This window comes from Trachinotus anak, unplaced genomic scaffold, assembly GCF_046630095.1.
Source record: "Trachinotus anak isolate AG129_WGS33_773 ecotype Australia unplaced genomic scaffold, CSIRO_AGI_Tana_v1 ptg000011l, whole genome shotgun sequence".
In the NCBI taxonomy this organism is placed as follows: domain Eukaryota; kingdom Metazoa; phylum Chordata; class Actinopteri; order Carangiformes; family Carangidae; genus Trachinotus; species Trachinotus anak.
Window position 1 is genome coordinate 15,310,812 of NW_027273862.1, and position 15,387 is coordinate 15,326,198.

Consider the following 15,387-nt stretch of genomic DNA (forward strand, 5'->3'; position numbering starts at 1 on the left):
TGGCTCTGTCTCTCTCTTTCTCTCTGACTGTGAGAATAGTGTTGCCTCTTTGTCGAGGGATTTAGGACCTTGTGCTGAATATTGCTCCAAATGACAGACAAGTTAACGTAATTTATACAGAGAAATGGAAGACATCAAATACCTTTTCTGAACCCGTGTCCCTGTGGAAAGTTATTGGCTCATCTCAGTCTAGTTTGTACTTCACATCCACTGTTTGTATACATGCATTTGATGCAGTCATTGTTTTCACCATCAGTGCTGCTCTCAGATCATTTATACAAAAAACCTTTCTGCCAAGTAGATCTAGAAGCTCTTTGCAAGTCGAGTGTTTGTGAGACATTGTGGTATAAACCCAATATGATTTAGGTGTAATATATCATGTTCTTTTCGGAGGCAGGTCTTAAACTAATTACACTGCAGCAGAGCTTGCTCAAAGAGTAGTTATTTTCATATTCTCATCAAATATGTATAATAATCAATATTTTTTGGTCGGGGGGGAATCTGTGCTGGGAACCAGGTTAACTCGTTTTTATATAACTGACATTTCTCATTTCTCATTTTATTCAAGATGCTGCCTGGACCAGATGTTTTTTTTGTGTGTTTTTTTTTTTTAACCTCTTTGGGCCTGTAGCTTTTCTGGCAGCTGTTGTTGGGACGGGAAGTGTTCGATACCAGAAGGAATTGGATTTTATAGATTCCTCAGTTAGATTCAGGTGTTCATAGATGAAGCTGATCCTTGTGTCCAAAGGTATTTAAAGGTGTTTATGAGTTAATGTTGAAACCATATTAAGTTATTCTTCTTCATTGTATGTCCTGAGTCAAATTGTTTGGCCAGTTTAAATTTTGATGTAATTTCACTTGTTGTAAATATGTAATACATTGTATTGCCTGATTTACATCTTGGGTATCGTCAACATGTTTTCTTTAAAGAATGAAAATATCCATCGCTATGGCTTTTGACAATGCTATAGCCTCTGTTCTACAATAGTGTTCTGTATTATCCAGAGCTAATTTGATTTTATCTGTAATTTCTCTCTCTCTCTCTCTCTCTGCCCATACAATTCAACTTCTGAATAAATAAAACCAAACATTTTCCTAGGTCTTTTGTGACAAATCATAAACAGATCCAGTCGTCATGACTCAAAAAGACCAACAAACAAGCAAACAAAGATCATCATTCTGATTTCTATGTATTAATTGGTATCAACAGCAGTGACTCACTGACTTTTTACAACTGAACCAAGAGGAGTAAACATAAAGTCATAAAGATAGGTTTAAAAAACTGGCCACTGATTGGTCAGTTCAGTTTTTTTCACCTGTGTCATCAGTGCTACATGAAACTATGAAAATCAAATTCTCATGACTGACAACAAGTCATGCTGCACTTCATTGCTTCTTATGTGTTTATTAATGTTCACTGGTGTCGCAAAAAGCTCATGAAAAAAATAAATGATCATGAGCATTATTAGTATCATTAGTCTGCATGTTGACAGCAAATTGGTGTCTTGCACAGGAGTAAAACAGGAAGGATACTGCACCAGAATTCGAAGGACAACTTTCACACAAGGCCAAATGAGTCGTGCTACAGTAAATGTGAAAGCTTACCTGAGTTTGCTTTGACCAAACCATTCAGGTTACATGTGAAAGCACCCAAAATGGAGAAAATAGATAGATAGAGTCTCCTCAGTGCAGGACTACCTGTCCGTGCTTATTGACTTGATTCCAAGATGAGGCAGCATTACAGGTTGTGAAATTGTGAATAAACAAGCTGGACATTTGGACATTTTATCCCCTGCTGTTTGCTACATTTTTCAACACTTCAGCCTTGTTGGATGATCTTACATCAGGAGTATTTCATTCAAGTCTCTGAAATCTCTCCATTTTTGCATAAAAATGCTTTGGTCTTTCTGTTGGATGTGTTTTTACTGAAATAACAGTTTGGGAAGGATGTAGCTGTTTATGAGTGACCGATGAGACTGAAGGAAAGGAGCAGTCAGTTATGATAATAGCTAGATAATAGTCAGTTATAACCAACATCTGTGCTTAATCTGTTAGCCCTCCACATTCTCACCACAGATTTACAAGAAATTTAAACTGTATAATAAATCATGTCATTAAGACAATTTTATTCATCTTTTTTTTTTTTTTTTTACCAGTCACATTATTTCCTTTATTTCTATTCATTGTTGTATAGTATATTTGAGGAAAGTGTATAGCAGTGGTCTCTCTTTTCAATCATGCCTGTGCGCATCAACTTAAAAAGTAGTACTAGGAGACATGTTTCATTCTGTAGACGGGTTTTATTTTATACCAAATGAGAAGCAAAGTAATGTCAGGGCAGCTTCATTTACAGGTCAGTTCATCAGCCTTAAATATCTTGTGTGTGCTTAATCTTGACATCTCATCTGTACATCTTTAATTAATGCAGGCTCTAAAAAATCTTGAGGGTCACCATACTTACAGGACATTCAAGGATACAATGTGTATCAACAATATGGCCCGTAATAAAATTGCTGAATATGTTATTTTCTAGTTAAGTATTTTTATAGGCCTGCTCCCAAGTCCAGTACTAAGTTCCATCACAAGTAAATGCACAAGATTGACTTCTCATGCAGTGTTGGGAGTAGTGACTGGGATCAAATGAGACAGGATGAAAATTTCCCTCTTGTGCCTCCCTCTAGTGTAGTCATCTTTCATCTAAGGCTTTGTTATGTTCACTAGTCCACCCTTTTCCTTTGGAACGGACCCAAAATGTAACCAAACATGAAAATATCATGTCTGGTCGCCCAGCAGTGACATTCTGTACTTAGTTTCAACAAAATCATATTAGTTCACTATTATTTGTTTTATTAAAACCCATCAGATGTTCAAAAATATTACATTTTTATGTTTCTTGTAAATCTTTTATTAGATGTTACAGAGTAACTGAATGTGGCTTTGGATCCTGAGCTTACCCCCAATTACTTAAATGGTGAAGACAAATATAAAAAACACCTCTCAGTGTAATAGTGTACAGTTCGACAGCACCACAGTCTACATTCTTCAAAATGACCATAAAGTTGAATCAACACCTCTCTGAAACAGTTTCAACACAAACTGAACATTATAGCCTTCAGGAATGTAGGATTTGTTGCTGGACTGTTGAGCTTTAGCTCTAGCTGGGTGTACCTAATAAACTGACAACTGAGTGTGGAGACGGGATCATTTGTGACTAATGCAAATGTGTGGCTCTACCAAACAGTGAGCTAAAAGAGACCAAAAGGCTCCTTGACACTAATTTGGTTCAGTGTGAAAATCAAACTATGGTGATTATTGCAGCTTTAAACATGCTTTAAGCATGGCTCTCTTTTCGGTTGTGGGATGTTGAACATCTTTGACACAGAGCGCTCAGCAATAGAGCAGCATTGGCTCTCCTAATTCATTATCTTTGCATTATAGTGCGTGTGTTTTTTTAGCCTCTCGTGTCAGTGAGTAATCTTATTGTGCCGGCTGTCTGTGCAGGGAGAGGAGAGGGGACCCTTGAGCTCTGGTAAGAGATGGTAATCAGACGAGATGACAGCCAGTGGCCCAGAGAGCAAACACTGACCATTGTTGCATTCAGTGTGTGAAAGGCCAAATGTCACACTGGTCTTGTCACACTAAAAAAATTTGAACCCATGTACTGTTAGTAACACATGTAGCAGTCACCAGTAGTCGATCTATTAATAACATGTGAATGGTAACCCAGCCAAATTATGAAAGAGAGGCAAATTAACTATATATTTTTTCCATGAAGACACCGAAGAGGAAACGAATCTTCTGTGTGCTAGCAGCAAAACATCATGTTTGTCAGGATGAAACTCATCTGCTCACTGGAGCATGATTTCTGGTCAGAAATATGTCACTGACTTTCTGGTTAAGTATATAATTAGATTTACAAGAGAAGTTTCTGACTAAGAGATGATTGGCACCATGACGGTTGAAAAATAAATGTGCAATAATACCACAAAATTAGCATCTACAGTGTCTGCAAATTTATCATATTTCATATTTCAAATTGGCCATTGTCTTAATTAGTGGTACCTGAAATGATCATAACACATTTCCATCATGTCTCTGTAACACTGAAGAGCTCTGTATAAAATGAATCACTTTACTGATGCATAAAGAGAACCAGCTCAGCTGCATTAAACATAGTCAGGTTAAAATAATAGCTATAGTCTTTATGTGGAGCTTCTTGTTGAGCCACACTTTTAAATTTTTTAAATTTTAAATCAGAAGTCCAAATGCATTGGTCTGTGTTTACAGGCTTGTTTTTTTGCTGTGCAGATCCTACTTCTGCTTTTATTGGAGTTGTTTATTTCAGTCATGTAAATTCTGCTTGTGGTGGCCCCGCAGTGCATATCATTTGTTACATTTTATGGTTAAAAATATGTTTAATATTGAAAGTTTTCTTTGTTACTTGATATGTTATTATTTTCCTGAGCATACACAATTTCTTTCAATCTGATATTTTTTTTTATTTGAAGTTGAAAATGAACAAACAGTATTGCATTTTACAGAGACAGATGAGATTACAACAGGGACAATCAATAACTTGGAGAATGTTGATGCTTTACCTGCTCTGCAATTATGTTTTGTTTGCGGGGACTTTGGCTGTTACTGCTACACAATATTGTCTCAAACAGCAGGAACAATTGAGGCATCAAATATTTTTTACTGACTATATCACATAAATTAGATTGTAAAGATCAGATATTATATTTTCAACATATGCCAGATGGTCCATCTTTGCAGTTTGGTTGGAGTTATTGATTTTATTTGTTCTGCTTTGTTATTCTGTTCTTTTTGACTTTTGAAACACAGAGGTTTTCTTTAACTTTAAAAATTAGTGAAATTACGTTTCAGTGCTCAGCTGTTTGAAAATAGCCTGGCATGCATCACTGCCAAAGTTTCTTCTTTTTTATGTAGAGGTCTATAAAAGAATGCTTATCTTTGGCCACAATTCATGGAAAGCAAAACAAATGAGACCATTAGAAAGAAATTTTGTGTCAGGAAGCGTAATCTTTGAAGATATAAATGAGTCACTTTCCCATTCCATTTCCAAACAGGAAAAACATAGTTAAGTTGTAAAATCATATCTCTGTCATGTCAGTTTGCAAGGGAGATAATGTGATATTACTTTGACTATTACAGTATGTGCTTGAGTGACGTGTTAATCAGACCTTAGACATAACGTAAACCTGCCCATTTCATTTTCTGTGGCATTGCCAACATTTATGCAGGTCGCCTCTGAAGAATGCAAATGAATTTCAAGATTTAGACCTCTGACTGTGGTCGTGAGGCCTGTCCAGATTCACAGATAGCTTTGCAAATTTTTCCATTCAAAGTTTTGTTTCAGTTGAACTGTGGGAAATGTAATATCTCAAGCTGCTGGCCAGACACATCGTTTTGGTTGCCAATTAGGGCTGCAACTAATTGAAGTTTGCAGTTAATCAGATGATAATTATTTTTTGATTAATACTTTTTTCTGTAAAATGTCAGAAAATTGAGACACACACATCTTGTTTTGTCCAACCAACAATGTGTTGTTCAACCAATAATCCAGAACCTAAAGTTATTTAATTTACGATGATATAAGACACACAAAAGTAAAAAGCACGCATTTAAGAAGCTGGTACAAGCAGTTGTTTGCCATTTTTGTTTAAAAAATGACACATGATCACTGTTATATAACAGGGTCACAGTTATAAAAATAGTTTTATTAGCCTATTATTTATATTATTTTGACACATGGTTTCACACGCATTATGTAAAACCACTGAATATCAGAAACATTTTCCCATTTCCTCGCCTTTTGCAAAGTAACGTTCAGGGAACTTGTCGGAGACACCTGTTGAATTGTCTATATCCTAATCTACAGTACAGGGAAGTAACAGGAAAGACAGAAGGAGATGTGACAGCAGACATTTGCTTTGCATCTCTTTGAAACACCAGTTTTAAACAGTTGACTACAACCACAGAGACACTGCTTAAGCCTGTGTAGTTAATGACCAGGTTGTCTTTGTTTTTGTGATTCAGTTGTTCACAACTTCTTCATTGTGCGTGTGCGTGTGTGTGTGAGAGAGAGAGAGAGGGGTACAGAGAATGTAGATGTACTGCATGTACATTCAACTAAATGAGGAATCTAGACTTGACAACTGAGTAGTGAATCTCTGTCTCTGACAGGTATGGATGAGCGACCCAACCAAGCATCTTGGGCCCCAGGTGGCGAGTCCAGCCCTTCCTATGAGTCCTCGCGGGTAAGATGACCAACACCTTACGCCCCCTGAATCACCTTTCTGCTCCACAGCACTTCATTTAACACATTACATTCAGCATCATTATATCAAAATGGTACATTCACAGTGCCATGTTGTATGACCTGTAAGAGACATAATTTCTCAGTTAACATACTGATGGCTGGTGGAATTTATTTTCTGAATTTGTTGTGCAGTTGGTATGCAAAAGAAGTTTGTGGAATCTGATATTGTTGTTGGATTGAGCTTCTTTTTAGTAAAAGAGATCTTTTCAAATATTTCAGCTTAAATTGCCTGTTATTGTGGCACATCGTGAATTTTGAACAGTTAATATGTGATCAATTGTTGTGACATTGAGGGAATAACCATAATGAACAATCAGCTCTTGATCACTATGATGTAAAGGGGGGAATAACTATCAGAATAAGAATTACTAATGGACAACACCCCCAAATTTCATCCCAGCACACTTAATGTTTTGAAACCACATCAACTGTGTTCAGTGTCAAATCATCAAATGCTGAGTTTGGAGGAAATATAATTAGGTGATAACTGGAATAGGGCTACAACTAATGATTATTTTCATTGTTGATTAATTTAAAAGACTTGAAAATGTAATTATTTTCAAAATTAATTGACTAATACTTTAGTCTACAAAATGGCAAAAAAGTGAATAAATATATTGTTGAATAAATGTATTGTTTTGTACAATTTACCATCCAAAGATATTTAATTTATAATGATATGAAACAGAGAAAGCAGCAAACCCTCACATTTGACCATCTGGGACCATAGAGAGGTCTTTGTTTTTGCTGGAAACAGTTAAAAAATTATCAAAAATTGTTGCCACTTCATTTTCTATGGATCAAATGATTGATTAATCGAGTAATCATTGTAGCTGTAATCACCTCTGCCAAGGAGATGATGTTTTCACCCAGCAGGATTATGCAGAAAGTGTTGAACTTGGTGGAGGTCTGGGGCATGGGCCACTGAAGAGCCCATGCATTGTCACTGAATATGGTAACCAGTTACTATCTGACTGAATGCTGAGAAACATGAATCCTGCCTCTGTCCTGAAGCGGCAGGGGGTAAATTGAACCAAAATGAACCAACTTATTCACAGCCATATTTTCTGAGGTATTTCAAAAAACTAAATTCCCTTTGCTAGAATTACACAGATTTAAACTGTTTTGTGTAGAACATCCAAATACTCTATGACTGATTGAAGCTGCTTTGAAGTAAAAAATTAACTTTGTTATTCTACACTGCAAGGAAGGTCGGTCTTCTTTGCAGCTCAGCAATTCAATACTTCAGACTACATTATGACATTTTGCTTATGATCACAGATCTACACAGCAGAAGAAAATGAGAATTTCATTTAAAAATGATCATTAGTTCCCTTGAAAACAGTGTAAATTATTGAGATTGACTTAGGTTTTTGGGTTAGTCATTGTAATCACTATAGCCTGATTTTAGCGTATTGCTTTTTTAAGGGGAAGTCATTCCCAAAATAATTTCAAGTGAGATGCATTTGTATAATAATAACATAATAACAGGTAAAACTGCATTTTTAAACTGCACCTCTATTGTTTAGTTGAAGTGAGAACATCTCACTGCTTGTGTGAACAAGTGTGAACTGCTCTTCCCCTGTTTGTTTGTCTCTCACACATTGGTTGTTCTAGATGCCCTGTATGAATTTCATTTAATGTCAATCTCCTGTCACTTTCTATTAGAATTCAGTTAAATGTCAGAGCCACTCGGGCTGCGTTACCTTGTTTATTTCTCTGTGCCCTTCCCGAATGAACATCTACAGGCTATGGTAACATAGGCAGCTTGATTTGAATTATAAGACAGAGACGCTTGAGATATCTTTGCTCCAGGTGCATATAAATGAGTGTTTCTGACATTGCAAGGCACAGCATCAGCCAGCAGACAGCTGTTTGTGCCTCCATAAGGCGTACACTCAAACACTCATATGCCACATTCTCCACACTCACACACAGCTGCATACACACCTTATATCGATACAGATATAAGGTATATAGCCTATAAAATTATATTCTGTCTATTCTGTCAGTGAGTGGCATTTCTTATGAACCTATGAAGTCTATAAAAATCTATTAAATGATTACAGTTTCTTCAATAAAAAAAATGCATTTTACCACTGTTTTATAATTTATATTACAGTTACGACTGACCTTAAACAGAAATATTCAACCATGTGAATGATGTCAAAATTAGATTGCGAGAAAAGTAGCGTATTCAATTGGAATAAATAAATCAATAAAATGAGAAAAAATCAAGTGAAAGGAAAGGAATTTTCTAAAAGCATGGTTAGCTGATAAAAATGACGCATACAGTGTAGTTTCATGGTATGTTTGTCACTGACCGCATATTTCACACAGGGCGGATAAAAAATCCAGAATGTCTATACAGTTCAAAGAGATAACCCTGTAACGAATGCTAGCTGTTCTTATTGACACTGTCACTGTCACCTCAAACCCTGTAGAACAAGGGGGTACTCAATTAAAATTAAAATTCAAAGAGGTCCAGTTACACAAAGTCTTCCCAAGCCAAGGCCTGGAACATTGCCCTTTTTCATTTCAAGGAAAATAAGGGTTGTAATAACTGAATAATAGAGAGCTTGACTTCCCCTTCTTCCTCCTTTTTAACTCCTTTTCAGATCACACCATCTTCTCTTTCTTTCCCGCTTCTAAACTACTCCCCAACTTTTCCCACTTATTTCCCCAACTCTCGTCCCATCTCTCTCCTGTGTGTGAAGTTTGCTTACTGACTCGAGTCACAATGAGTGGCTGAGAAGCATCATGTGACCAGTGCCGTAAAGGCTGGAAAGGCCGCGTTACAATCATAAAGCCCAGTCAAAATTTAATCATTCTCAATCATTTCTAGGTTATACGTCTGGGTTCAGATAGGACGGCAGCCAGGAGCACTAACAAACCAAGTAACATCAATGGCCTTGATAATGACCCCACTATCTACAACCAAGACCACTTGCCCTCGAATAAACTCTTCTTGGCTTTGTGTCTGAATGTTTGCAGAGAGTATTGTCTTCCTTCGATTTCAAGATGTCTGCTGTCCTGTCAAGACCTTTTTTCTACTTTTCCTTGATTTTTAAAGGCAGGGGCGAGAGCAAAGTTTTGCTGTAGAACAGAGTCGGGTGTTATTCTTTTCTGAGGTGAAAAATTGTCCATAGAGATAAAATGTTTTTAGGAGTGGCTAGTTTCTGTTCATTACTTTGTTCAACAAGAATTCGATAATTGATTAAAAATGAAAGCTATCCTCTGAAATTTCCTAATTTACGCTGTATTCACAGTGTCTGTCCAAGGCTCTTGGAAGAAATCCTCAGTGCTTCATCTTTCAGTCAGTTACAAAGGGAATTCAGCCTTGTCCCTGAGCTTGTTTGAGCTGGTGCGCTACGAGTGTGTGATCAGTCGACTGTGAACACTCTCGAGCCCTGCCGTGCTGACCTTGGCTCCCAGCCAGCCGCTGTATCCTGGGCAGCTGTGGCTGTAGGCTGGCGGTCTGACAGTCAGGGCTGTGCCCACCGCCACTGCACAACAACCCCCACTTCCCCAGTGCCCTGCCCCGACTTGATACTCGACCCCACGCACATCCATCATGACCATATCATCACTTCCCAAGCTGCCACATGCAGCCACACGTTCACCTGGGATGCAGCACAGAGTGTGGAAGAGATGACTTTTTAAACGCTGTGGCGAGTGACTGGGGGACAAGGTGTGAGCTCAGGTCTGCATGCTGCCACAGTGATCTGACAGTTATTTAGCCAGTAGTGCTAATGTAGCCCTGTGGCAGCGATGACAGCATGTATTAGTGTCTTGCGTAGATGTAGGCCACCGGTGTTTGGGAATGATGAAGGATCTGTGATTGATGATCTAACTGTCCCAGAGGAGCAAACACAGTGTGGTTGTATTGACACACAAACGCACGCACTGAGCCTGGATTGACCATTATCCTCCTTCCTCTTTTTCCTGCTCTGCTAACCTGCCCTGCTAGCCTCTTCCTGCTCCACAGTTGTAGTTGTAGCGATCAAAAAAGGCTTGAAGTGTTCATTACCATCAGGTGCTTTCTAAGATTTATTTTCAAGACTATTGTTTGACATTCTGGGAAATATGTAAATCCCTTTCTGGCAAAGACTTATATTATAAGACAATACAACTCTCATATCTGTCCATTAATTGGAAGGCTGTAGTCAGCGGGAAACAGCTAGCTCTAAAGCTCTCTAACTAACACGTTGTATGTTGTTAATTCAATCTGTACACAAACAAACAACAAAAAGGTGTGAACATGACAGTTGCAATTTTACAGATTTTGTGCCAGATTCATTAATTTTACACTTTTTGTACAGGCTAAACTGAGCTTTAGGGCAGCTAGTAGGTGTTTCTTTATCATTGGACGGAACCAGAAAAGCTGTTTCCCCCTGCTTCCGTGCTTTATGCTAAGCTAAGCTAAGATAAGCTAACATATTCATATTTAATGGACAATATGAGAGGGTATCAATCATCTAACCACTGCCAGAAAGTTAATAAATGTATTTCCCAAAATGTTGAGCTATTCTTTCAGTTTGAAGCATTTTTCTGGTTTTGCCGTAGATGAGGGGAAATGGTTTTTGTTTGCTAAGGTTAGCTGTGTATGTGTTAGTCTGTGTGTGGTTTAGTTTGCTAGAGCTTCTCACGGGGCCGTTGTTGTTATTGAGTCTGTTCATGGTGTGATTAACAGTGTGTGCGGCCTGGCAGAAGCACAATAGGAAATCTCTGAGGATTCCCTCGACAGAGCACAGCACTCCACTGCCTTTGATATTACTCCATCACCATCCACTCACAAAAAAAAAGATGGATAATAAGATTTACTTTTTTTTAACTGTATGTTGAATGCAAAGGGTATGAGTTGGTGAAAATAGCTCTATAGAAATGCAAGCCCACTGCTGCTCGGTCCCTCTGGTGGGAGTTAATGTAGTTTGGGGAGATGTATTTGACGGGAGCACGGAAGGATTTTCACAGGGCTTGGGATTAGCACTGTAACGGAATATCTTTTATTACATGGGACCCCGAGTTCTCAAAAACCATACTGTGACCGATATTTAGACCTAAGCCCCGGAAGCTGATAACTGTCATGAAAAGGCACTGTTAAGCTGCAGGAGAAAAAGGCAATTTTTTTTAAGCTGCAGGTTCCTGGGAATGATGTAGGATTGCATCTCTCTGTTTCTTCCCCTTGTATTAAACAACATTTTCTTAAGAAATACACGTATGAAGTGGCGTATAAACCTGTTATCATATAGATAAACTGGTAGAATCAAAAAGAAAACTTTAAAATAAATATTTAGGGTTAACATGTTTTGATTGATGTATTATAAGAAAGATAGCAAAGGTTCTTGGTACAAGCATTAATCATGCAAAGCATTTTTATTCCAAGACTTTTCATTCCTAAACATGGTCTCACAGCGGTAGAAAAAGTCATTTAATCAGTCGCCCATAAAACAATTCATATAGCAAATAGTATAGTTTAGAATGTATTATAGATTTCTGATCCAATAATGTTTACCACCAGTTACAGAAATTGAGATCTGTTTTTCTTCTCTGTCTCTTTAATTTTTCGGGGCAATTATGCACAAGAGAGCGGACAGTTCATTGGCATAACCGACCAGTTGTGCTCTCCTCTTACCAATTAGTGGTATGTCACAGCACTCAATTAGTGAAGTTGCCCAATAATGTGCTTAATATTCTGATCTCTTCCCCCAGGGTTTTGCAGACAGCCCTCATTACGGTGATCATTTGAGTGACAGTCGATTAGTGCCCCATGAAGGATTGTCTCCAACACCTTTTATGAACTCCAACATAATGGGTAAGTAAATGACTGTCTTCAACTCACCCGTCTCATGCCCTTTGGAAGTGGAAAGACATCCTGTAAAATAAATGGCCTGACTGAGGTTAAGGCACATTGTGCATCTGGAGGTACTGAAAGGCTTGCCAGGCTACAGGGCTATTTTTTTCCATCTCCTGCTGTCTTTATTTCCTCCCTTAATCCCCCTCCCCTCTCTGTATCGCCCTCTTCCTCCTCCTGTGATGACCCTCCCCCAGGCTAGAAGTCACGCCATCAGTATAACTTTCCGTCATAAGAAGCTGTCTCCTAGACATCAAAACTGCCCTCAGCAACTTCAATTGGCAGCAGGGCTTTGTGTGTTTTGGGTGTGAGGTTAAACAGACAGTTGTACCAAAGACCTTCTCACTGAAAGATCAGACATTTTGAATTTAATGTAGAATATTGAATGTTGAATGTATTTTTTCAGTGGTCTTTGCCTTTGGGTTTGTCATATCATAGTAATCCTCGTCTTTTCACTGGTTTGCTGATATAAATGAGAAGATTTCTGTTTCTGCTTCCCTGTTATTACAGTGTTTCTTAGATCAGAGGTTCTTAAGCTTTCTGGTCTGATGTACCCCCACAACCCTATCAGATTAGTTCAGTTACCCCATTATCAACACCACTCGTCATTTTCCAAATATGTTAGACTTTAAACAGGTTGTTATTCAAAGTTATTAATTATATCAAAGTGAATTTGTTACTCACTTTTGTTGTACATGGTTTCTTTATTCAGTACTGTAGTTTTAGTCGAATTTGTATTTAACCCTCTACCACCTGGAGTGGCAGAAGCTCGATGTTCAAACTGTTTATGCATCACAAACTATTTTGCTCTGCTAAAAAGTTTTCGCTGCAGTGTTCAGATGTAATAACTGAACCAGGTTTGTGGAGGCATATCCTTTGTCGGCCTGTCACTTTATTGGTTTTGTTAAAATAACTATACTGAAGATCGGCCTCACACCTGTATTTACTTATTTCTATGCTGACGGGCTGGAGGCGTTATGTTTTCGGATTGTCCGTCCGTCCATCTGTCCATCTGTCTGTCTGTCAGTACGTAAGTCTGTCCCATTCTCATGAACGCATTATCTCAGTATCACCTTAATATATAAGGGAATTCTTTAAATTTGATACAAACATTCACTTGGACTCAAGGATGAACTGATTAGAATTTGGTGGTAAAAGGTCAAAGGTCAAGGTCCCTGTGGCCTTAAAAAACATGTTTTTGTCCATAATGCTAATTATTACACAATTGAACACAAATGTCTAATAGGATAAAATAACGTGACGGGGTCATTCTAGCTATCATTGTGTTTGATTTTCCTCCTAAACACAAAAATGTGTTTGTTTTTTTTTATTTGTACCAAATCATAATTTGAATTTTGATAATGATCACAAAAAATGCCCCCTTTTGCAACTACATACTCTATTACTGACTTGCAATATGATCTTCTATTATAACAATTAAAGGCTGTATGTTGTCCAGCTCTTTGGCCTGACATCGTTGTGAAGTGTAACCACTTGACAGTTTTATGGCTAACTACATCTCAGCTCATTATGTAATGGCCCTGGAGACTGGTTTCCAAGCAAAGCGATTAGTTCACAAATGAGTGCTGCTGAATTGAAACAAAATGTTATCATTCTTGTAATTGATCACGTGACTGTTTCACATACGCTGTGTATATCTCCACATTTCAACTGCATCTGTAATTATACTAATGAGCTGCCTAATATGGATGTGATCGGATGCAGTGATATGTCAGATTTAGACAGCATGATTGTAAACTGGAATTTCCCGTGCTTATCTCTGCCTGGAATTCAAGATGAGTATGGTCTTTTAAAATTGTTTTTCCACAGTAATACCTAGGACTTACATAGATTTATGGAGTTTTCAGCACTGTCATTAAGTCATGTCTGGAGCGTTATTCCTCATCAATGAACAGGGTAGAACAACCATGACACCATGAAATATACAGTTATGCTTGTAGTTAGAGCTTCAGTTTCTCTTGAAGTAGCAGTCGGAATGGCTGAATTTAGTCAGTCTCTACAGTTTCTGAACAGCTGAATGGATTGTTTCAGGTCAGGTAGCATCTTAACGTACGGTTTTATAGTTTCTGAACTTCTGAGTTGGCCAGTGGTTCTTCTGTCAGGTGTGTGAAATTTTTGAGCAAATGGTTAGCCTTAGGACTTACTGATAAAATATTATGAAGTGCACAGGTAGATTACTTTGTAACATGAATTCCATTGTATTGCTTACTTCACAGTCATTACTAAACAGGATAAAATGACTGTTTGCTTGCTTTAAAGGGAAAATCAAGGCAGGGGCTTGCTAGACTGAAATCCCAGAGAACTTTGTCTCTGTGACGTCTTCCATCTCTAATTCAACATGCTGAGTTGGCCAAACTGCTACTGTGAGGTTTGCCTAGAGTAAGTAAGTAAACTGTAAGACAAACTGTATCACAGAAACTATGCAAGATAAAAGGCTACAGACATTCAGAAGTGACCCAGAGGTGGCCTGCAGTCAGCTTGGTGTGTCAGAGCCCTTAGGACCAATTTGTGTTTCCTGCCTGTTATTCAGTGTATTGTCTGTGATGGGAAGTGCCCAATTCATAACCCTACTGTCATACTTTCCATATCTACATGGATATGTTTAGTCTAGTTTATCAGCACAGTAGATCTAAACCATGCTTTGTATTTGAAAATGCGACACTGATTAGAAATTTCCTTTGGAAAAATAAATGAATCAAGTCATTTCTCTCCCCTTGCCCATTAAGTGAGCAGTCATACCACTGCTTGGCCGAACAGCTTCAAGATTTAATTTATTTTATTTAATGATGTCTAGAGTTTGAACACAATGGGGAACCTCAGTCAGGAGGAAAAAGAACACTCATCCTATTTGAAACACAGACTACTCCATTGCACTGTGGAAGTCTGATCCTCTGTGACCGCTGTGGAATATGCAGCAGCTGTCTCATGTACCCACCAAATGTCAAAATGTGAGTAATAAAGCAGATCAAAGAAACCAGAGGCAAACAATAGCGAAATATGGATTACATTGTGTTCTGATCTTGAATATTATGATTTGCATGTGGTTGAAACTGGGTCTGCATATGGGAGAGAAAGTACTGACATATATGGTATTTGGATTATAGTACATGCACAGGTTATCGTTGACATGGACTGGATTTATACATTAAAGCCATTAAAAGACATTAAT

General features: G+C 38.0%; 1 protein-coding gene across 4 annotated transcripts in view; it reads left to right on the forward strand.

The window, feature by feature from the left end:
* Positions 1–15,387, forward strand: part of tcf12 (transcription factor 12) — a 75,186-nt gene that overhangs the window by 5,691 nt on the left and 54,108 nt on the right. For all 4 annotated transcript variants that reach the window (XM_071488355.1, XM_071488357.1, XM_071488354.1 and 1 more), the window contains exons 4-5: positions 6,208–6,281; positions 12,056–12,158. In XM_071488355.1, coding sequence (XP_071344456.1) covers positions 6,208–6,281; positions 12,056–12,158 — 177 coding nt within the window. The remainder of the gene's footprint in view (positions 1–6,207; positions 6,282–12,055; positions 12,159–15,387) is intronic.